Source organism: Cryptomeria japonica, chromosome 4 (assembly GCF_030272615.1).
Source record: "Cryptomeria japonica chromosome 4, Sugi_1.0, whole genome shotgun sequence".
In the NCBI taxonomy this organism is placed as follows: Eukaryota; Viridiplantae; Streptophyta; class Pinopsida; order Cupressales; family Cupressaceae; genus Cryptomeria; species Cryptomeria japonica.
Genome location: NC_081408.1, coordinates 234,459,966 through 234,484,979, shown reverse-complemented (window position 1 = coordinate 234,484,979; position 25,014 = coordinate 234,459,966). Strand labels below are relative to the sequence as shown.

General features: G+C 36.5%; 2 protein-coding genes across 2 annotated transcripts; both read left to right on the top strand.

The window, feature by feature from the left end:
- Positions 1 to 22,269: 22,269 nt before the first annotated feature.
- On the top strand, positions 22,270 to 23,064 carry LOC131027251 (LRR receptor-like serine/threonine-protein kinase GSO1). The gene has a single exon (XM_057957269.2). It carries the CDS (start codon positions 22,270 to 22,272, stop codon positions 23,062 to 23,064), a length of 795 nt encoding a protein of 264 aa, XP_057813252.2.
- A 293-nt stretch (positions 23,065 to 23,357) lies between these two features.
- LOC131875052 (putative leucine-rich repeat receptor-like serine/threonine-protein kinase At2g24130) lies at positions 23,358 to 24,498 on the top strand. Its single transcript, XM_059219057.1, has 5 exons — positions 23,358 to 23,439; positions 23,484 to 23,582; positions 23,715 to 24,053; positions 24,139 to 24,270; positions 24,359 to 24,498. The coding sequence occupies exons 1-5, from the start codon at positions 23,358 to 23,360 to the stop codon at positions 24,496 to 24,498; spliced, it is 792 nt and encodes a 263-aa protein (XP_059075040.1).
- Positions 24,499 to 25,014: the final 516 nt, after the last annotated feature.

Below are 25,014 nucleotides of genomic sequence, written 5' to 3'. Positions count from 1 at the left end.
AGGCCATAGAGAAATTTTTTGGGGGAAGGAGCATAGATCAACGATCCCAGGGAGAGTCTAAACTTATTGAGCAAAGTGGGGATTCTCAGAGCAAACCCAACTATAGGGGTAGGGGATCAAGCAACCCGAGTAGGGGTAGATCTAATGGACCAGTGAGAGGGTGCTACTTCTCAACCATGAAGTGCTATAACTGCGAAAAGTTGGGCCACCCTTCCTATAGATGCCCAGAGAAGCCTAGTTCATCCTATGGTGGTGAAAAGAGGGTAAACTATGTTCAGGAAGATGGAGGAAATACCAAAACTTCAGCATTTAACAACCTAGCTTCAGAGGATGGTGAGAGTTTAATGGTCAAGAGAGTGTTAATGAAGAAGCCACATAGTACAAAGGCCTCACAAAGAAGAGCATTGTTCAGAATTAAGTGTAAAATCATGGGAAAGGTGTGTAAGGTGATCATAGATTCAGGATCCATAGACATCATCATATCAGAGGAAGCATTAAGAAAATTGAAACTACCTAGGATACAACACAAGGAGCCATACAAAGTCACATGGTTGAATAAGGGACAACATGTGTTAGTAAATGAGCAAGCCTTGGTAGATTTCCACATAGGTGGATATGTAGATAGGATCCTATGTGACATCCTTCCTATGGACGCTTGCCACCTACTATTGGGTAGACCGTGGTAGTTTGATAGAAAAGAACACCATGATGGGGAGAAAAACTCCTATTCATTTCAAAAAAATGGAGCAACCTATCAGATTCAATTCCTCATTGAAGAAGGAGAGAGCAACAACAAAGTACCTAACATCTTGTTAGTGAATGAGAAAGAGTTCATAAAAACACTAGAAGAGCATGAAGGAGTGGGATTTGCACTCATAGTGAAACCCAATGAAGAAAAGGTAGAAAAAAATGTTGAGATACCATATGAGGTGCAACAAATCTTAGATAACTTCAAAGACATAATCAGTGATGGTACACCTACAGCCTTACCACCTCCTAGAGCCATTAGCCATCAGATTGACTTCATACCTGGAGCCTCTTTGCCCAATAAGGCAGCCTATAAGATGACCCCTGAACAAAATAAAGAGGTAGCAAGATAAATACAAGAACTCTTGGACCAAGGGTTGATTAGGAAAAGCATTAGTCCTTGTGTAGTACCTACAGTGTTGGCACCTAAGAAGGGTGGAACATGGAGACTTTGTACAGATTCTAGAGCCATAAACAAGATCACCATCAGATACAGATTTCCCATACCCGGGATAGAGGAATTGATGGATTGTTTGGGGGGGTGCACAGTATTTCAGTAAGATGGATTTGAAGAGTGATTACCATCAGATAAGAATCAAAGAGGGGGATGAGTGGAAGACAACTTTCAAAAAAAATGAGGGTCTCTATAAGTGGCTTGTCATGCCTTTTGGACTCTATAATGCTCCTAGCACATTCATGAGACTCATGAATGAAGTTTTACATGATTTCATTAGCAAGTTTGTTGTTGTGTATTTAGATGATATTCTTATTTTTCAGCAAGACTAAGGAAGAGCATCTAAATCATTTAGCTATTGTTTTGAGAAAGTTATCTAATGAACAACTAACCATTAATCTAGAAAAATGTGATTTCATGCAGCAAGAATTGGTCTATCTTGGTTTTGTTGTGTCAGGAGGCAATCTGAAAATGGATCAATCTAAAGTTGCAGCAATAACTAGTTGACCAACTCCTAAGACAGCCAGTGATGTCAAAAGTTTCCATTGTTTGGCACAGTTTTATAGAAAGTTCATCAAGGGATTTAGCGAGATTTGTGCTCCAATGTAAAACACCATCAAAGGGGGTGTAAAGGTAAAATGTTAGTAGACAAATGCAGCCAATAAGGTGTTTGAGTTATTGAAAACTAAAGTAGCTACTCAACCAGTGCTCATTTTGCCTAGTTTTGATAAGCTTTTTACTATTGAATGTGATGCTAGTAATGTTGCTATTGGAGCTATTTTAAGTCAAGAAAATGGACTAGTTGCATTCTTTAGTGAGAATTTGAATGATGCAAAGAAAAAGTAGTCTTCCTATGATTTAGAACTCTATGCATTAGTACAAGCACTTAGCAAATGGAGACACTATCTTCTTCCCAAGGAGTTTTTTGTATACACATATAATTAGGCACTCAGTTTCTTGAACTCACAGGATAAACTGAATCATAGGCATGTTAAATGGGTAGAATATTTACAAGCTAACACTTTTACTCTTAAGCATAAGAAGGGTCAGTTGAATAAAGTAGAAGATGCTTTGAGTAGAAGGTTGTTAACTATTCATGAGATTCAAGTTCAGAGCATTGGTATTGATAGTTTCAAAGACATGTATCCTACTGATGATGATTTTGCTGAAGCTTATAAAGTTTGTAAAGATTTTGAGAATAATTTCCATGGTGCATATGTTGATTTCACTTTGCAAGATGGTTTGTTATTCGGGGGTGGACAATTGTGTTTTCCAAAGGGTTCTATGAGAGAGAACCCCATTCAAGAGAAGCACAATGGGTGCTTAAGTGGATATTTGGGTCTCAACAAGACCTTAGAGCTCGTTCAAAGGTTCTATTATTGTCCTAAGATGCAGAGAGACATCAGGAGGTATGTTGAGCAATGCTTGGTATGTCAGAAAGCAAAAGATAATTCCTCTAATGCTAGTTTATATCAGCCTCTTCCCATTCCACATAGGCCTTGGGATTGCATTAGTATGGATTTTGTGGTAGGATTACCTAGAATGCAAGCAAGATTTGATAACATCTTTGTAGTAGTTGACATATTTAGCAAAATGGCTCACTTTATTCCTTGTAAGACAACACATGATGCAAGTCATATTGCTTATTTTTTTTTCAAAGAAGTTGTTAGAATTCATGGTTTGCCTACTAGCATTGTTTCAGATAGGGATGTTAAGTTTCTTGGTCATTTCTAGAACACATTGTGGAAGAGATTGGGTACTAATCTCTCTTTTGGTTCAGCTTATCATCCACAAACTGATGGACAAACTGAAGTTGTGAACAGGTCTCTTGCGAACATGCTTAGGTGCTTGACAAAGGAATATGGGCAGAGTTGGGATCAGCTCATTCATCAAGCAGAATATGCCTACAATGACAGTCTTAACCGGTCTACAGGTAAAAGTCCATTTGAAGTTGTTTATGGTATGCATCCAAGGGGTATAATGGAGTTGAGAGATATCACCAACTTATAGTATAAGAGTGAAACAATAGATGAAATGGCTCAATCCATGAAGGAGGTTCATGAGCAAGTGAGACAAGCTCTCCAAGATACCTCCCAAAAAGTGAAGGCAAGAGTGGATGCTACAAAGAGAGATGTTCAGTTCTTCATAGGTGATTATGTGATGGTTCATTTGAACAAGGCAAGGCTACCAAAGGGAGTTCCAAGCAAACTTCAAATGAGGAGAATAGGCCCTTGCAAAATCTTGGCTAAGTATGAGTCAAATACTTATAAAGTTGATTTGCCTATTGATGTTTCTTTATCTCCCATTTTTAATGTTGTAGATCTGATTGATTTCAAAGGAAATCCACCTAAGGAGATTCAAAGAGTTTTAGATGTTTCCAAATCCCTTTCTGATCTATCTCTCCCTTCTCTTTCTTTTCCCCAAGCAAAACATGTTCTAGACTCCAGGATTCTCCAAAAGACAAGGAATCACACCTACATGGAGCATTTCATCAAATGGAAGGATCATCCTATCTCAAAGGCCACATGGATACATGAAGCTGACTTTCAGAAATTTGGCATACCTTCCTCTTTTTCTACCTCAAGGAGTCACATGACTTATTTGTTTTTGGGGGAGTATGGTGCAGGAGCATCTAGTTGAGTAAAACTCCCATTTTTTAGTATATAATGATTTTATGTTTGTAATGTCTTGTGTTAGGTTTTTAATGTTGTTTTAGGTTTTTTTGTGTCATTTTTAGTGGTTTTGATCTCATTTTGGGCTCTAGAGATCAAGTTTTGCCTTTCAGGCTTTGAGTTGACAATTTTCGGCAAAAATGTGCAAAATTGCCAAAAAGGTCTTCTAATGCTTTCCAAACCATTGGAACATGTTAGATAAGTATTTTTAGGCATATGAAAGTTGTTTATACAATTTTATAAGGTTAAGTTGTCTAAAATGCATCTTGGAGCAAGAAATGTTGTCATTTGGCCTGAAAAGTTGTAAAAGTTGTCATCTTTTTTACTTTTCTTGCAAGATGGAGTTATGGAAGCATCATGTCCATAATAAGGCTTGATAAAAAACTGGAAAAACTATAAAAGTCCTCCCTTTTCCTTGGAAAGGTTTGGTGATTGTATAAGCAAGAGCTTTTGAATAAAATCATGGAATTTTGGCTTTTATGATTGTTTTTCCTCTCCTCTATATAACAGTCTATACTGTACCTTCTTAGTCTATACTCTACCTTTGGGAGGTGTGCACAAAATTTGTATGATACTTTCCAGTTGCTTTTTTGTATTGGTTTCCTTTGTAAATTGGTTTGTACAAAAATATTTGTAAACTGTGTGCTCGCTGCCCTGTCAAGAGTTTGAAGGTTTAAAATGTCACCACTTCACTAATCCAGGTCTAGGATCCCACATAATGGATTTAGTCAAGTTGGCTAGCATGTATATACTATACATATTCTCTATTTTGTGCCAAAAGTGTGGTTGGAAGAAGAACTTGAGTAAATACTAGGCAAGTGTTGATTGCTTGGCTAGTAACATGAATAGAAACTCAAGATTTGCACCCAAAAGAAATATGGAGTGAACAAATAAATGTGGCAAAGGTCTGGACATGTGACCAAGGTTGTTTGGAATCATATTGAAGTGTTAGAATAAGCTTGTTACATTTAATCATTCTTATTTTGTAAACAAAATAGTGAGTTCACTGATTTTGTGAATTATACTTGTCAAATGCTCATGGAATGCTTTAAAGGCATAATCCAAGCCTTGTATTGAAGAAGAAAATGTAAAAGGGAAGTTGATTAGTGTTTTTCAGACCTCCTTGAGGTATAATTTTAGATCAAATACCTTGTGATGCACGCCCAAACATGGAGCAGTAGATATGACTGGTACAGGGACAATTTTGACTGTCATAGTGAGAATTTGACTGATTTTTCACTTGTTTGCCAAGTGTTTGGCAAAATTCTTGCAAGGCAGAGGTAGGGGTAACATTTTGAAGATGTTTGAAAGGTCTTGTGAAGATCTAGGCACTTGCAGAAGAGCATAAGAATGCAAACCCAGAGACCTCATCTCAAAACCCTCCAAAACCCTACTTTTAAGCCCAATTTTATGGATAGTCCTCATATCGCAATGACAAAGGCCTAAACCATGAAAATATGTTATAAAATACCTCTAAACCATCAACCAAGTCAACTTTGTGGAAGGTTTTGTCCATTGTTTAGCAGAATAAGAAAAAAAGTGCCAATTACGCCTCCACGGCTAGTAGCCCTTTTTGGTTGCATAACACACAAATGACAATTTTGCTCAAAATGCTCAAACTCGATTGTAAGGAAGAGTTGGGGGATTTTGAAACCTTAGGAGAAAAATCCTAAATAGTGAGACAAATTCCAAATGGAACCTTGGATAGTGTGTAGCCCCTTTAGAAGTTTTGGATCCTTGGTTGCCTAGCTGAGGAAGCCAAGGCTATGTGCTTTAAAGTAAAATTTGAGCATCAAAACTGGAACAAAACCTTACTACCCTTACTTGTCCATGCAAAATAATCCTAAATCACTCTGAAATAGAGGGTTGAATGCCAAATACCAGTGATTGAGGATGTGTAGATGGGTGGAGTGAGTAATGTGAGCAGATTTGAGCATGGGAGTGAGCCTTCACCAAAAGGGGAGTGTGTTAGGGAAGTGATACATGAGATGCTTGTTACTATAACCACAAGAAGGATTTTATAAACACATACAGTAGACTCAACAAGTTTTTGGGTAACAAATTGAACCTCTTGAACAAATCGGCTTTTTGATCACTTTCTGGACAATCTCCCTATCAGAGTTATTTTCCATTATCGGCCAATAATATCCCATTCATAGAAGTTTTTTAGCAAGAGTAGGACCACTTGAATGTATGCCACATATACCTTCATGAATCTCTTATAAAGTAGAGTTAGATTAATTACGATCAAGGCAATGGAGAAGAGTACCATCTAGACCTTGATGGTATAGAGTATCAGCAGTGAGAGTATAATGGGCGGCTTGCCGAATAAAGTTATGTTTTTGGTTTCAAGATAGGTCAATAGATGGGGTACTTTTTTTGAAATAGTCATATATTGGTCCATATAATAGAGAGTCAGAACCATTTAAGGCATAGATGACATGACATGCAGAATGGTCATAGGCTGGGGAGAACAGTTGCTCTACCAGAAACTCTTAACGACTCTGTTGTTCTGGAATTTGTAGTAGTGAAGCGATAGTAGCCATTGCATCAGTTTCTCTATTGTCAAACCTTGGTATTCACTCGAAGATGATGTGTACAAAATATTGTTTGAAATCATCCACCATTCGTTTGTATGGTAGCAACTTGTCATCTTTCGTTTGATAGTCATTGTTGATATGATTGATGACTAGTTGTGAGTCTCTGTAGACTTTTAATTTTGTGATTCTTCATTCCACGGCCATTTTGATCCCTGTAAACAGTGCCTCATATTCAGCAATGTTATTTATGCACAGAAACATAAGCTTATATGATCTTGGGATGGTGTGTCCGTCAGGAGTGATGAACAGAATGCCAGCACCTAAGCCATGTTGAGTGTAGGATCCATCAAAGTATAGGGTCCATTGCTAGGTGGAAATAGTAAGAACATCCCTATCTATAAATTCAATCTCCATTAGTTGTTTATCCATTAATGGTGCATTGGCAAATTGATCTACAATTACTTGTCCTTTGATAGCTCGTCACTCTATGTAGTGGATATCAAATTCACTGAGAATCATTACCCATTTAGCCAATCTGCTAGTGAGAGCTTCTTTGCTGAGTAAGTATTTTAGAGGATCATTTTTTGCTACGAGCTTGATTGTATGCATTAGCATGTAGTGTCGTAACTTTTGAGAAGCAAATGCCACTGTTAGACAAGCCTTCTCAATGAATGTATAATTGAGCTCATATCCATTTAAATTTAAACTGATGTAATAGATAGCTTGTTCTTTCCCTTCTTGATTTTCTTATGCTAACAATGCCCCCAATAATATGTATGTTGTTGATATGTATAGAATAAGTGGCTTCCCTTCTATGGGTGGTACTAGAACTGGCAGGTTCATTAGATATTGCTTGATTTGGTAGAATGATTCTACACATTTGGCCTCCCATCTAAATGGTACATTCTTATGTAGAAAATGATTGAATGGTAGACTTTTATCAGCTAATTGAGCAATGAAAAACCTGATTAACTAGAGTCATCCTTGCAAGGATCTGAGTTGACTGATGTTCTTAGGTGGTGGAATCTCCATGATGGCTTATACTTTTGCCGGATAGACTTCAATGCCCTTTTCTAAGACTATGTAGCCTAATAACTTGCCTGATGTAACCCCAAAGACACACTTCTTAGGATTGAACCTGACTTGAAAGTTTTCCAATCTGTCAAAAATCTTTTCTAAGATGTTGAGATATTCTGCTCGGGTAAATGATTTAGCTAGTAAATCATCCACATAGTCCTCCATGAAGGTATGCATCATGTCATGAAAAATTGTTGTCATTGCGCATTGATAAGTTGCCCCAGCATTCTTTAAGCCAAACGACATGACATTCCAACGGTATGTTCCCCAAGGGTAGGTAAATGTTGTTTTATCTTAATCCTCTGGAGCTATGTTGATTTTATTATAGCCAGAAAAACCATCCATTAGTGATAGCATTTCATGGCCTGCTGTGAGGTCTATAATTATGTCGATATTGGGCAAAGGAAAGTCATCCTTTGGATAGGCTTTGTTGACATCTCTAAAATAAGTGCATATCCTTATGCTGCCATCTGGTTTTAAAACTGGCACAATGTTGGAAATTCATTCAGCATAGTCGATAGGTCAAATAAATCCGACATCTAATAGTTTCTTTAGCTCAACTTTGACCATGAGTGCTACATGTCGATTCATCTTTCTCAACTTTTGCTTAATGGGCTTGGCTCCTGGAGTAATGGACAAGTAATGCATGATTAATTGTGTATCAATCCTAGGCATATCTGCATAGGACCAAGCAAAATTGATTTGCTTTGCTTTGAAAAATTGGATAAACTCTGATGTTTCTTCCTCTGTCAGAGATTCTGTTAGATGTATGTTTTTGGCTATTTCTGTTGTACCAATGTTGATTGACTGAGTAGGTTCAATCAATATGGGTGATCGCTCCTGATAATGTCCAAGTAGAGTGTCAAGTCTCCCATCTTTGGGTGCCTTAAAAAGGTTTTCACGTGTAGATGCATCCTTTAGTTTTACTTTTTTATGATCTAGTGCTACCATTGACTGGTTCTTAGCAATATATCCTTGATTTTGTTCATTTATGTGACTGAGAGACTTGGCACTCCCCTGATTGCAGATGGTGTTACTTTGTTCACTGGTAGAGTCTATTTCTGGGTTGATGGTACACAAGTAACGGATAATGGAATCATCATTTGGGAAAATTGCCATGTCATGATTTTTTGGTTCGTCCCAGTCTATGAGGTCAAGAAAGATAAGTGGTAAAGAGTCATTGGGTGGGTCAAGTTCAGCTGTTCTAAGCATTAGGATGGAGGTATCATCGTGATTGGCTGGGATATTAAATAAATGATTTTGTCAAGGTATTCGATGGTATCATCTTCCGTGTAAACTTGCTCGTAATGTCGCTGCTTGTTTTCCTTGGCATCATAGATATTCTATGGACCAAATTCAAGTAATCTAGGTTATGTGCCTTGTTCTTCTTGAGAAATGGGTGTATGACTATCATTTGCAGTAATATCCTCAGTAATATTGGAATAGTTGTCCCATTCATATTCATTTGAATCAGTTTCTGAGGTATTATCCCAAATACTAGCAGTGTTGTGGACTGGTATGTTGTAGGGTGAAAACAGGTCCTTGATGATTGATACGAGTGTGACAGATTTCTCTGATTTTGTATCAGATCCTACTTCTACTCTTTGCATTTGCTCATATATTGTCTCTCCTCAGGGAGTAATGATGTTATCAGGGAGTGATTCTTCTTTGTTTGAAACTGGTTCTTGAACATGATGTACTTTTGTACAAGGTGCTTCTGTCTTTTGATTGACTGATTTCTCTTGATGTTTCCTTTTTCCTGGTATTCACGTTCCTTGCGTATTGTTTCTGCTGATTCAAATAGTGCCTCCTGCTATGAGTCCTCCATGTATTTCTTCTTTGCCTTCCACTAAGGTTTTTGGTATTTTCTTGGTGTCTTCTTTGGTGGTACAGTGTGTTCATAGCCCAATCATTTTTTGTCTTTACAAAATTGTGAAGGAGGATCTAGTGGTTCTGTGATGCCTTCCTGATGCTTGTCGATAAGTCCTTTGCCATTATATCCCATTTGTTGCATGATCAAGTAGCCTTTTCCATACAGCTGTGTTGGTATAGCTACTTCCATAGTGGCTGCCATGTGTTCTTGCTCATCCTTATATAGCCAACTAAGGATGTCCTTTTCCTCTAATTCATGTGCTAGTGTGCCTAGTTGAATGAATTGCCATCAAACTTGGTGATGGGCTGCATTGATTGATGTGTTGATACTGAAGGTAACCCATGAGATTTAGGCGATGCTGGTAAGTTGGTTAGACACAGGGGTTCCAAAGAGTATTCTCCCATACCTTGTTCTTTGATTTTCATTTTCTGTTTGAAATCCATAGATAGCGATTTAGACTTTTCTTGCTGAAGATCTGGTACTGGAAAATTTTGTTTTTCTTTGTTATGTGGAACTAAACTATCTTGGGTTGCCGCATAGCATTACAATGTTGAAAAGGGTTATGATCTGCTGATATATAAATCTCCTATCCATTGTAGGGGAACTTAACACATTGGTGATAAGTAGAAGGTATTTCTTGCATTTCATGTATCCAAGGTTGACCCGATAAGAAATTATATGTGAGGTCTATGTCTAAGAGTTGGCACATAGTGTCCTTTTGAATTGGTCCCACTTGAATTAGCAACACCACTATTCCTTTGGGTGATCTTTCTTCATCATCATATGCTTTAATAGTGATCTTTTTGCATGGATCAATAGACTGCTCAGAGAAGCCTAATGTACGAATAAGTTTTAAGGTACATATATTGAGTCTAGCTTCTCCATCTATTAATATTCTTTTGACTTGATGTTTGTAGACCAAGACTTCAATGCGGAGTGGAGTATTGTATGGATGGCTCAATGAAATATTATCTTGTTCGAAAAAGGTGAGATTATGAGGCTCTATCATGTGAGCCACCATGGCTTGGAATTTGTCAGTATCCATATCTTGGGGTACATTTGTTTCCAATAGTGCTTGTTCCAAGATGTCTTTATGCTTTTGTGAAAGTTTAGGCAACTCAAGTATAGATATTTGAGCAGGAGTTTTGCGTAGCTGACTGATTAGGTCATATTGAATCTTGCATATGGTGTTTGCTGCTATCGTATGTCTCTTCAAGACATATTTTTGAGCTATAATGGTTACATTGATGGATTCATGTTCGCATTTGTCCCTGGTTGTAATGACATTTACTTGATTGTCCTGAACTGATATATGATTGATGGTGTTGTTGTATATGTGATTGATATGAGCTCCACGTGTATCATCTGAGGTTGAAGCTCCATCCTTGTTGAGGTTTGGAAGAGGACTATTAAATCGCCTCTATCAATCATGTCTTGAACAATGTTTTTCAGTCTCATGTAATCATTTGTTTCATGTCCTTTGTTTCAATGAAAATCACAAAAGTGTGAGTCATTCTACCAGGGTGGTTTGATTTTTGGTTCAAATTTGTTGATTGCTGGTAAGGAGATAATTTAATTTGCCAGGAGTTCCCTAAATGCTGACTCCAATGATTGCGCTAATGGTGTGTAGATGCATTTTGTAAAGTTGTTGGTGTTACCTCGCGAGTTTGTATTAGGTCCTCGATTGGTGTTATTAAGATGATCTTGATTGGTAGTTGGTCCATAAGTGTTAGTACCTTGGTTAGCACCTTTTTTATTCTTGGTAGCCTGAGGATTACCTGATAAAGCTAACACCAGTTGCTTGGATTTCACATCATTAGTTTCATTTCCTCCATCATTTCCAGTGTTTTTGTTTTTGGTCCAAAACTTGGATTTGTCTAAGCTGTTGTTGTTTTGGTTATTGTAATTAGAGTTGGATGAATTTATGAATTTGTCCATTCTTTGAAAAATTTCAATGTTCCTTTCTTGACACATGGCTCCTCTACTTGGATGTCATTTTCAATCAATTTAGCAAAAGATTGTATGCATTGGAGTTTGAGTATGTAACTCATCTCGCTATTTAAGTTGTTGATGAAATTTTGCATCTTTTCCTTTTCAGGCACACTCGAGGATACCTTGAGACCATTCGTCGCCAACATTGAAGGAATACCATGAATGTTTCATTGTTTTTCTATTTGGTATTGCAGACATCTAGCATGGTGATGGCATGTTGAATATTTTAGGAATATTGAGTTATGAATTTTTTGACTAACTCATCAAAGGATCTGACAGGAGGTGTGATTTTAGATAACCATTCCATTGTTTGCCCTCTCAAGCTTCTTGGAAATAATCTCATTAAATAAGTGTCATCATGGGAAAATTCTAGACTCATGGTACAAAATTCCCGGACATGATCATGAGGATCACTTTTCCCATCATATTTGTCAAATTTGGGAATGTTTGAATTTGGGGGAAAAGGCACCATGTTTAACCTTCTGTCAAAAGGATAAGGACAAATTTCATTCAAGGAATACCGTACTATTGATCCCTATTGCATGTCTTGCATCTGTTTTTGTAGAATTTGAATTTGTTGTGTAAGAGAAACCAAGGGTGCATTCATTTGCTGAGGGAAGATTTATTCCCTCACGTTGTTTCTAGTTTGGAATGGCATGTGTAGCGAGATGTTTTTCTCAGGGATGTTTTGCTCGGGTAAATTCTGCTCAGGTATGTTTTGTTCAAGGTCACATGCTTCCTCCTCTCTTTGTCGTTCTTGATAAGCATAATGTTGAGACCTTGTTCTAAATATGTCAATATCAAAGTCTTCAGGAAGTTTAACTCCTTTGCTTGTGAGCATGAGTAGGTATTTTTCTTGGTTAGTTTCCATGAGTTTTTCTACAAGTTTTTGAAATGAAGCACTTTCTAGACACTCTTAGAGGAGTTCCTCAGAAATTTTGGTGTCTTCTAGATTTGGATATTCGAAAGGATTTGATAATCTTTGACCCATGTTGGACTCTGGTTGTGGTTCGCTTTGTTTGTTTTGTTGAGAGTGAGTAACAACAGACATCTAGTGGAAACTTTCTGTGAAAAAGGGAATGAACCCCTCTACGGTGTTTTTCTTTGGGGTTGGTGATTCAAATTGAGGTATATTATAAGTGATGCACACTTCGGGGAAGAAAGTTGGATTGATCTTTCCTCCCTAATTTAGACGTTGACTGAATGCTGATTTTTGACAAAATGCTCTACTCCTCAATGGTTCCTTGTTAAATTCATTTTTTTTGTCTTGAAGATACAAGCGCATATGACAAAGGAATGTTCGATGAGATTTGAAGAGTTGGCGATTGATGTATAAAAATTTATTCCATTTGGCAAGTTTCAGAGAACTAGGTTGTTGTTTCCTCAACTTAGTGTTATGATAAATACTCTTTCTTCTCAAAATATGAAGATTAGTCATGCACAAGTGATCAATGGTTTCCTCTGATTTGTTTTTGGATTCAAGATATCTTGTTTGGAAACTTAAGTTTTACTTTATCAAATGAAGGTTTAAATGCCCCCTCATGACAAAGAACGTCAAATGATATGGGATAAGAGATTTCCCAATGTGGAAACTCGATTTGACAACTTTGAGTTTAAAACAAGTATGTTTTTGGATACAAATCTATTTGATTGAAGGACCTTTTGATACATGTGATGGTATTTCCTGATTTTGATAGGAGAGAAGTGTTTTATCTCTTGACTAGTTTTGGGATTTTGACAACTTCATTTAAGGAAAACTTGCTTTTGGAGTAGTTTTGATACTCTAATTTTCATTGCCTCTCTGATGGACCTCAAGCGAGAAAAAAGGGCTTCCTAAATGGTTTCCAAAATTTTCAAAAATGGTTTCTGTTTTTCCCTTGTTTTCTCAGTTTTGACTATGCGCTAAGCCAGAAACCCAATGCGCTATCAAATTTTCACAACTCGCTAGAAAATGATCTCCATGTGCTAAGTTGTCTTTTTGATGCACTAACTTCTTCTGTTTGATTTTGCTTTGGTTTGAAAGTTTATGCGCTGATGTACCCTATCAATGCGCTAGTGTTTGGCCTCAAAGGGCTAAGTTGTTGCTTGAACATGCTAGAATGTTTTCCAAAAGCGCTAAGGTTAAAACTATTTATTTAGGGATTGATTATGCGCTAAATTTTAGTACTAATGCGCTATGTTGAAGCTTGCACGTGCTAAAATGTGGTCCCAAAGCGCTAAGATCTTGCTCTTATGCGCTAAACTGCCCTGATAGTTTTGACTTGGTAGTTTTCAGTGATTTTTGAACTTTGTCTCAATGATGGTGGATGATTTTTTGAAGTAAAAAATGAAAGCACAACACAAAAGAGATAACCATCTTGCCTAGTCTAAACAATGAGTGTATGTTCTGCAAGGATTTGTTCAAATCCCCAGTGTTTTAAAAGGTTTGGATACAAAAAATACGATTCAATCAAACTCTTTATTCAAGGGTCATCCACAATACCATAGCTCACTAGTCTTGATACTCCATCATCTCAAACAGCCTTATCACCCCCTCGGGGGTGCCCCTTTTTTTGCCTTTTGCCAAAAATTAACTCAAAGTGAATTGCTTTGCAATTGATTAGTAGTTATCTTGGGAGATATATGGTGAGTAATCTTGGGGGTGGATTCTTTCCCACCCTTGCACTATGATACTGCAAATGTTTGGATACTGACTCGGCTCAAATTTTCTAATGCTAAAGTTCATAATCCGGCTTCCCGTTCGGCCGTCAGTGATAAACTCCCTCAAGAGGCTTCCCAACCTTTAGAACAAAGACTTTACATATTGTAAGGATACTAGGGGAAGGCTAATCATTGCGCGCAACTGTTGAAAAGGACTTTTGTCACTTTCCACTTTTGATTATAGTCAGTTGGAGCACTTGGCATCAAAGTCGTTCCCCACTTAGGTTATTCCCCTCACACCGGCCAAAGAATGGCTTTAACAATTTTTCAACTCCTAGGGAAGGAAGGCCTGCTAAAGGTTTTAATGCTTAAAAACACTGAAAGCATAAGAGTGGTTTGGCTTTTTGATCACCTAGTTAAGGGGAGGGCATATACCTTCCACTTTCGAAGCGAAGCACACAAGTGTTATTTTTAACCTTTTATTGCAATGATTTGGTCAAATATATATAGAGATATTGCTCCACAAAAACATGGTGTTCATTTTATTCCATCAAATCAATGGTTATCTGATCGAGAAAATGAAACTTGGTCAACAAAGCAAAACTTCAATTTTGGTCAACAAAATAAATTGACAAAGGGGAAGAACTTGCCTATTTAACTTTGAATAAACTGGACTAATGTGGTTCTTTGACCTTTCAACAATTTAAAAGTTGATCATTTTATACACCAAAGGATGGTGAGGTTCTTTTTAAAGCTCTTTTTGCAAAATGAAAGATTGTTTTGTCCTTTTTAGATGCCCAAATGAAAGTTTTTCTCCTAGGAAAGAAAGAAAGATTTTTTTTGTGGTTCTTTTTAAGTTCCCAAATAAGGTGTGAGTTCAATTTTTTACTTTAAACAAGAAATGAAAGAAATTTAAATTTTTAACTAACTCAGCTAAGTTAGTAAAAACTTTAAACTACTTTAAATCTAGCTTAAAAAAAAAGCTCCAACCTACAATTTAAATCATTAGTAACTTGCAAAACAAATAGTTTAATCACTTAGCAAAATGATGGCTTTGTGGACTTCCCCAAGTCTAACTTTTGTGTTCTCTATTAAAAATTAGTTTTTGTCTTTTGTCTATGATGCGCTACAGAATATGCTGTATGTGCTATAGAATGCCTCTGATGTTCTATCAGGAAGACCCTCCACACTAAACTATTTTACCAATGTGCTAGACTATTAAATTCCAGCACTAAAAGCTATAGGAAAAATTTTAAAAATTCTATGTGCTGGGAAAGGGTTTCTATGTGCTAGGAAATGAGTCTAACGTGCCAAAAAGTATACCGGATGATCTAATAAAAGTTCCTGATATGCCAATTCTTGTTTCCCACGTACTTGCAAAGTTGGTTAAATTCAAAAACCGATTTGATTAATGGGGTTATGCCCCACTGTGGGCACTAGAAATGTATGTGGGAAAAGTGGTTCAATGGAATCCAAAATGTGAAATTATCCAAAGACTTTCCCACACACCCATGGGACTCTTGGTGCAAATTATGGAGCCCTGAGGAATGGCTCAACTTCCCATGGAGTGTTCTATGGTTCTCTATCTCACAAGGTCCCTCAAGCCAATGCCTTTGCTCTCAGATCACTGAGAAAAGTGACATAGGGATGACGAATGCAAGAACGAGGGATGCTTTTGATCAAATTTAGTATGAATGCATCCTATTTATGCATGATTATACTAAATGAACTAAACTAGATGATAATATGACAAGGTTAGTAAAAATACTATCATAACATGATATAATAGCTATGTGATTTAATCTAGGATGATAGAAATACTCTAAAATGATTATTATATTTATTTCTATTACAAAAAGAGGCTAAATGCTTGTTAAAATTCAGTATAAATATGATGCTAAAGAATTGGATGATAGAAATGGAGAAATGAGAGCTCTATTTATAGGGAAAATGGGGCATTGGATGGTCAAAATTGAAGGATCTTATCAAGGGCTAGGATTGAAAGTTAATCAATCCATGTTTGCAATTCTCACCAATGAAATGGTGACAATTGTCAACATAAGACTGGTTGAGAGGAGATGAAAGAAGAATTAAATGCTTGAGAAGACATGAAGGTTACCCTAGAAGGTAAAGGTTAAGGTTAGGTTAGGGTTATCCATTGGATAAAGCTTTTACCCAAAGGATAAACTCTTGTGCAAGGTTTAAAGGGATAACCATGGTCAAAGCAAGGAATTCTTGATGAGACCCCTAGGTTAGATGAGGGTTGAGTTAGGAAAAAAGTCTCTAACCATGCCACTAAGGGTTAGTTAACCATTAATGGTTTGAAGACTTCGGGGACAAATTTGTAAGAGTCCTTCCAAATTTGGGAGTTTTCAACAAGTTAGCTTGTTGAAGGCATAAAGGCTTTAATGCCTTTGGAATACTTTACTCCAAATTTGAGAAGTGACCTCCTCAAATTTAGGGAAAGGGGATAATTGAAGGGTTTAGCTTAATTGATTAGGATTAGATAGGTTCTAGAAGAATTTAGGGAAAGGGTTAGGAGGAAAGTGGGAGATGTAGGAAAATGCAAGTGGGTGAGAACTAATATGATTTAATTAAAATAAATTGATTTATTTTAATTTGGTTGCAAGTTGGGGATTTAAATAAATTAGATTTATTTAATTGGGGTGAACTATTTAATTAAATGTGAATTTAATTAAAAGTGGAGAGAAGGGATTTAATTAAATAAAATGATTTATTCAATTAAATGATATAAAAGGCTTAAGTGAATTTAAATAAATAAATTGAATAATTTATTTAATTAAAATAGAGGAATGTGGGTGATTTAATTAAATTAGATTTAACTAAATAGAGGAATGAGAATAAAATGAGCAATAAATATTCATTTAGGAATATGGTCATTTTTATACATCTACATATACAATATACCCCGACTACTAGGATGTTAAAAGGGCTCATATGTGGTCCTAAGGGGTCATGCATATGTTCTAACACATGTGTGACCCCTTTAGGATCACATATGATCCCTTAGAACACAATGTGGTCCTAAAGGCTCGTCACACATGCACACGTTCTAACTCATGTGTTCAACCCCTTAGGACCATGTACATGTATGACCCCATAGGATCACATAGTGTCCTAAGGGGTCAGATGTTGTCCTAAGGGGTCACACATGTATATTAGAACACATGTACATATCCCCTTAAAATCCATGTCCTATTTTCAAATTCATTCCACTTTTAAGCCACATGTCCTATTTAGTTTGATCCCCTTTCTTGCCACATGTCCCAATTAGACCTACATCCCCAAGTTAAGCCATGTCCATGTATTATGGCATGATAGGTCCTATTATGGCATTGAATAGGATTTATAAATGATTCCATATTATATGGTAGATATATTAGGTCAAGCTGGGTTAGAAGGGGTATAAATTCAATACACTAAGTTAGGATGTTAAAAGGGCTCATATGTGGTCCTAAGGGGTCATGCATGTGTTATAACACATGCGTGACCCCTCAGGATCACATACGACCCCTTAGAACACAATGTGGTCCTAAAGGGTCATCACATATGCACGTGTTCTAGCTCATATGTTCAACCCCTTCTAGGACCATGTAAATGTGTATGACCCCATAGGATCACATAGTGTCCTAACGGGTCATATGTGGTTAAGGGATCACACATGTATATTAGAACACATGCATGACTCCCCTTAAGCCATGTCCTATTTTCAAATTCATTCCCCTTTTAAGCCACATGTCCTTTTTAGTTTAATCGCCGTTCTTGCAAAATCTCCCAATCAGGCCTGCATCCCCTTAAGCCATGTCCATATAATAGCATGAGTTAGAACGTGTGCATGTGTGATGGGCCTTTAGGACCAAATTGTGTTATAAGAGGTCATATGTGATTCTAATGGATCACGCATGTGTTAGAACACATGTTTGACCCCTTAGGACCACATATGAGCCCTTTTAGTATCCTAGTAGTTGGGTCATAGGGGGATATTGTATACACTACTAGGATGTTAAACTTGGGCTCATATATGGTCCTAAAGGGTCACACATGTTATCTAACACATGTGTGACCCCTTAGAACACAATGTGGTCCTAAAGGCCCATCACACATGCACGCATTCTAACTCATGTGTTCAACTGGGATTCTAGAACCATGTACATGTGTATCACCCCATAGGATCACATAGTGTCCTAAGGGGTCATATGTGGTCCTAAGGGGTCATGCATGTACATTAGAGCACATGTGTGTGTCGCCTTAAGCCATGTCCTATTTTCAAATTCATTCCCCTTTTAAGGCACATGTCCTATTTAGTTTGATCCCCTTTCTTGCCACATGTCCCACTTAGGCCTGCATCCTCTTAAGCCATGTCCATATTATAGCATGAGTTAGAATGTGTGCATGTGTGATTGGCCTTTAGGACCACATTGTGTTGTAAGGGGTCATATATGTAATCCTAAGGGGTCATGCATGTGTTAAAATACATGCGTGACCCCTTAGGACCACATATGAGCCCTTTTAATATCCTAGTAGTTGGGCTATATTGTATACACTACTAGGATGTTAAACTAGGGCTCATATGTAGTCCTAAGGGGTCACGCATGTGTTCTAACACATGTGTGACCCCTTAGGATCACATATTACCCCTTAGAACGCAATGTGGTTCTAAAGGGTCGTCACACATGCACGCATTCTAACTCATGCATTCAACCAGGCTTCTAGGACCATGTACATGTGTATGACCCCATAGGAGCACACAGTGTCCTAAGGGGTCATATTATATGGTCCTAAGGGGTCATGCATGTACATTAGAACACATGTGTGTCCCCTTAAGCCATGTCCTATTTTCAAATTCATTCCCTTTTTAAGCTACATATCCTATTTAGTTTGATCCCTTTTATTTCCACATGTCCAAATTAGGCTTGCATCCCCTTAAGCCATGTCCCAATTAAGATCACTAATGTTTAAAAAGGTTGAATAAGTGGTCCTAAGGGGTCACACATGTGTTAAAACACATGCGTCCAGACCCTTAGGACCACATATGTATGATGGTCGCTTAGGACACAATGTCACCTTTTTAAGATTATTATATAGAACATACCCCTTATGACCCAACTTGACCACATAAGATCTCACATTGTGTCCTAATTGTAGACCCATCCCCTTAAGACACATTTCTAGTATGTAATTAACTAATTACGACTGTACCCCTTTTAACATGTATTATTACGATCATACCTCTTAAGACACATGTGTGTCCTATTTAAAGTTTCTTCCCCTTAAGCCACATACATCCTAATTAGGCCTATCCCCTTAAGCCAATTGTCCTATTTCTATTTTGACCCCTTAAGACATGTGTCCTAGTTAGGTGAATCCCCTTAAGTCATGTGTCTTAAATGATTAATTACAAAAAATTTAGATGTTAAATTTGAAATTCCTATTCTGAGTACATGAAATTAACTAATTACGACCATACCCCTCTTAACATACTATTATGACAATACCCCTTTTAACGTGTACTAGTGTACACATGTACAACATGTACCCCTTATGACCACATATGACCACGTCACGTCCTAAGGGGTCGTATATGGCATAACAGGACCTATTGAATGACATATACTAAATAGAATAATAGGTGCTATTAACTATATGAAATGAGGTAATTACAATCAAATTAAATTTAATTATGACCGTCCCCTTAAGACACATGTAATTAGGACATGTGTCTTAAGGGGATGGTCATAATTATTTATTTAAAATGATCCCATTAAGCCACATGTGTGTCCTATTTAATGTTTCTTCCCCTTAAGGCACATGCATCCTAATTAGGCCTATCCCCTTAAGCCAATCCCCTTAACCCATGTGTCTTATGATTAATTACAAAATTTGTAGATGTTTTTATTTTCATGTACACATGTATGTATATATATGTACATTCTTGATCATTTATTTATCTGTAGAGCTTGTATGTATGTACATATGTAGATTGGACATGTTTTAAAATTATTTATAATTTATTCATGTTTTAGTTTCAAAAGTTAGTTTTTAAATTTTTATTTGATTCGTAATTAAATAAATATATATATGTAGAGCTCATATTACATACACATCATCATGGATGAGTTTGATATAGAAGGCAGCATTTTCCATCGAAGATGCAAAACATTATTGATGCAATTAGGTCTATAGATGCGGATCTTGATTGACATCGAGCATGGAGATAGGAGAGACATCGATTTTATTCTGATGGGCTCTCCTATAGGGATATTTTGGACTTAAAATAGACAAAGCTCACTTAGTGCCATATTTTTGAAACCCCATCATAGGTGAACCCATTCCACCAAACAAATTCCACATATCCATGGGTTGGTGTACACATTGGGACATGGTCGATAATTTTTGGGATCGGTGGCAGATGGTATTTGACTCCCCACCACATGCCAACTTAGAGTGCCCTTTATACCTTTTGAGAAAATTATATGCAGAGTTTGTTTTGGGTTTAAAGCCCAATTATTTTGATATTAGAGCATTCTAGGGTGTTAGTGGTGACATGCCACAAGATAGGTTGGGGGCACGTATTGACCCCAACAAACGTGCCCAACGCCAGGCCATTGTGCCTCCTATGCTTGTTATACCTATGAATGTTCATCAGTGTTTTGTTATCTCTACATTGGACTCATTGACCACACTCACTGGTACCCTTAGTGAGTAGACATCTTATTTAGTAGGTGGCCACATTGACACTGGTGGAAATCTTCTAGGAGGTGAGGATGATGTTGACATGAGTATAGCCATTCCATGTACATCACCACCTCATTTTTGTACTAGTTTTCATCGACTATGCTATAGGCCTCGTGATGGTCCAGACCTTGCTTTGAGTTCACATCATGGTCCATCCTCTTCAACTGCATGGGAAGCATCCACTGATCATGATAATATTGGATCATATGTCAATTTTCTTTGTGTCAATGATCATCCCATAGATCATGACTCACGTGGTAAACAGGTATGGGGACTTGTACATACATACAATTTGTTATATATATTTAAATTTATATATATAGATCTCTCTATCTATATTATTTTTTAATGCACATGTACATACAAGATATATATATATATATATATATATATATATATATGTATATATATATATATATGTATATATGTATATATATATATATATGTATATATGTATATATATATATATGTATATATGTATATATATATATATATATATATATGTATATATATATATATATATATATATATATATATATATATATATATATATATGTATATTACATCCATTTGTTGATACTGATATACCCTGATACTTAGCGCCCTATTTTGTTATTGGATCGAATATAGGCTTTTTTAAACGAGGGAACCAAAAAGAGTGCAAAATAGGTGAAAAAGATCTAGACATGTATCTTTTTCATTTTCATATTCCCACACTTATGCGTGAGGTACAATTAACTATGTATGATAAAGAATGGAAACTATTCTTAGTATAACTAATAAAAATAGTCTTCAAAAAATGATAATAACTATTTTAACGCTTTTTCCATTCTATATATTGGGACAAGTGTCACAAAGGCCAGTTTGTTAATTCAAAGCTCAACATAATAGTTTATCAAAGTATTCAATGTCATATTAATCTTCAACATCCTACCCTTAGGGAGATTGATCTTCTTCCAAAAGAGGTGGGGAGAACCATTTCACTACTTGAGTTATTTTATCAACCTTTGAATTCTTGTGTGCTAGATCATTTAAAAAGACAATAATTATAATGTAGTTTTTGAGGGAATCCATATTTCAACTATAAAATTAGTACTTAAAAAGACACCCAAAAGATTACAAATAAGGTACTCTCCTTAAATAAACTTAAAGATACTAAAAAAACATTAGTATAAATGTATCTTCAGATTAACTTAAAACATTATAGATAAACCACAATGAAATTACACCACAAAAGTCAATATTAAGACTATTAAACAAACAGAAAAAGACACACAAATGATTATAAATAAGGTACCCTCAAATGAACTTAAACATCCTATTAATAATTTTTTGATATAAATATATCTTCCAAATAACTTAAAACGTTGTAGACAAATGAGAAGGAGAATAATTCCCTAAAGCCAATGATAAGGTAGTAATAATAAAATTAAAAATGAATAAAAAAAATTAAACTGCGGTTACATGCTGGTATCATTCATGCGCTGTTTTATTGACTGCATAAAAATGTTTTCCATAATGGTAGTTTTGTGTTTCACTCTCACTCTCCTTGCACAACTTGTTTTGCCTGCTCACACATTCCATAATTCTAATTCTTCTGATCAAGATGCTCTTTTGGCTTTCAAGAATTCCCTTTCTCTTGACCCCTCCAATTCGTTGCGTGAATGGTCTCCCAATTACAACTTCTGCAGTTGGGCTGGAGTGGGCTGCTCTTCTTGTCGACCACGTGTGACTTCACTGACTCTTACAGGTATGGGATTGGTTGGCCCCATCTCTCCTTTTCAGGTAGATCTCTCTTTCCTTACAGTACTTGATTTATTCAATAACAGCTTTCAGGGGCAAATCCCACCTCAGCTGGGAAGGCTTTTTCGCTTAAGAAGTCTCAGATTATCTTTTAACCAATTGGAAGGTGTCATTCCCTCCGCTTTAGCAGACTGTCCCTTAGACAAACTAGGCTTGTCTTATAATAAATTGGAAGGCTTGATACCATCATCTCTAGGAGGCTGCCATTCTTTGCAAATTCTCATTCTGTCCTCTAACAATTTGAGTGGAAACATTCCCTACGAGCTTGGGCATCTCCAAAAGTTAGAGATTCTATGGTTAGATTCAAATCAGCTTACAGGCATAATCCCACCTTTCTTTGGAAACATGTCTTCTTTAAGTCAATTGACTTTGGGAAACAATAGACTCCATGAAAGTGTTCCAGTCGAATTGGGTAGGCTTACTCGACTTCAAGTTCTTACTCTGAGGCTCAACACCCTTACCGGGCCAATTCCCATTGCCCTTTCCAAGTGCACTAATCTCCAAATTTAACAGTTGTTTAGGAACAAATTAGTTGGTCGCATCCCCTGGGAGTTCGGCAAACTATCAAATCTGCAGAAAATGTATTTATGGGAAAACCAACTGAATGGGGAGATACCGAGTTCAATTTCCAATTGTACTCGTCTACAACTAGTTTAGTTGGGAAATTACTCCAGCTTCAAAAGCTTGTTTTGTGGGGAAATAATCTAGTGAGGGGAAGCAGCAATATGACTATTCTAATAGCCTTGACTAATTGCTCCAGCTTAGAATATATAGACTAGTCTCTTAATGATCTTACTGGAATCATGCCCTCCACAGTTGGCCTTCTCTCAACTAGTCTCTACTATTTGGGACTGGCCTTGAATGAACTGGAAGGATACTTGCCTGGTAAGATGGAGATACCAGCCAGAATTCCCTTTCTCTCAATGTAGGAAACCCCAGAATTTCATACAGTGAATTTGTAGATTCTACTGGCGGGTTTTCTGAGGCAAATCTTGTAGGAAATGGGGCTTTTAAGTCTGTTTACAGAGGTACTCTCAAAAATGGTACAAATATTGATGTTAAAGTTTTCAATTTGCTGGATGCAAATGCTCATGAAAGTTTTCAAAGGGAATGCAATATATAAAAGTTTAGACATCGTAATGTTATTAAAATCATTTCAGTTTGTTCGAATCTTGATTTCAAAGCTTTGATTCTTCCATATATGTCAAATGGAGGTTTGGAGAGATGGTTATATCCTCCTGTAAGGAGTGGATACAGATTAAATTTGCATGATCGGTTAAGAATAATAATGGATATAGCAGAAGCAATGGCATATCTTCATCACCATTGCACTGTACAAGTGATCCATGGTGATCTAAAAGCCAGCAATGTTCTATTAGGGGATGATATGACTGCATATATTGCAGACTTTGGCATTGCCAAAATACTATCTAGCAAATCCTGGGATCATTTGACTTCCACAAATGCACTCCAGGGGTCTATTGGTTATATTGCACCAGGTACATATTTCATATTATTAATATTTTTATTTTATATAAATTAACAAACAGTTTAGGAATTCTAAATTATTTTATTGTATTATAGAATATGGAATGGGTCAAGAGATTTCGACAAATGGAGATGTATATAGTTTTGGCATTTTACTCTTGGAGTTGTTGATAAGGAGGAGACCAGTTGATGAAATTTTTAGTGAAGAAGTCAATCTACAAAAAATGGGTAAGCATGCATTTTCCAAATAAAATTTTAGAAGTGGTGGATGATAGCATTGTTAACATTTCTAACGAATTGGAGACATCAATTTTAGTGGCATGCCTCACTGCATTGGTGCAAGTGGGATTAGATTGCACAAACCAGTTGCCTCAACAACGCCCAGATATGACTGAAATAATCAAGAGATTACACAATATTAAAGGTAAATATGCTGATGCCACCCGAGATTATTAATTACCAATAGCTATGACAATACACAGGGCACAAAAAATGTGATTCTGAGGGCCACAGAAAATGGTCTACATGTACGTCACAGGCCTTATTTAACAATTCAAATCATTAATTGTTGTCTTTTAAACTGTTTGATTGAATAGCAATCAAATAATTGTGATTTAAATGTAACACACGTAAAGTATACTGTGACACTTTTCCTAGAGTGACATTATTTCACTCAGCCAAGATAAATTTGTTTCGAGTCAACCACTATAATCCTTCCAAATCAGTTATGCGTAATGAATTTACTATCATAACTCTTGCAAAAGTTTTAGCTCATATCAATTTTACAGATGTTGAGACGTTTATGGCTAAATTTCTTAGTAAAAACTGGGTGGACAAGAATGTTTATTTGCAAAATACGGTTGACAATAGATTTTGATTAAGAATTCAGAATCTGATTCTCAGGTATATTGCACTGAAAGATGTGGAAATCTAAAAGATACCGAGGCTTCCAAATTTTGTTGGCATTAAACT

Excerpts from the sequence above, each read along its gene's own strand:
- LOC131027251 (XM_057957269.2), top strand. The coding sequence starts at position 22,270 with ATGGTAGTTTTGTGTTTCACTCTCACTCTCCTTGCACAACTTGTTTTG.
- LOC131875052 (XM_059219057.1), top strand. The coding sequence starts at position 23,358 with ATGCCCTCCACAGTTGGCCTTCTCTCAACTAGTCTCTACTATTTGGGA. Across the intron at positions 23,440-23,483 it reads ACTGGAAGGATACTTGCCTG|GAAACCCCAGAATTTCATAC; the intron begins GTAAGATGGAGA and ends CTCTCAATGTAG. Across the intron at positions 24,271-24,358 it reads AGTCAATCTACAAAAAATGG|TGGCATGCCTCACTGCATTG; the intron begins GTAAGCATGCAT and ends CATCAATTTTAG.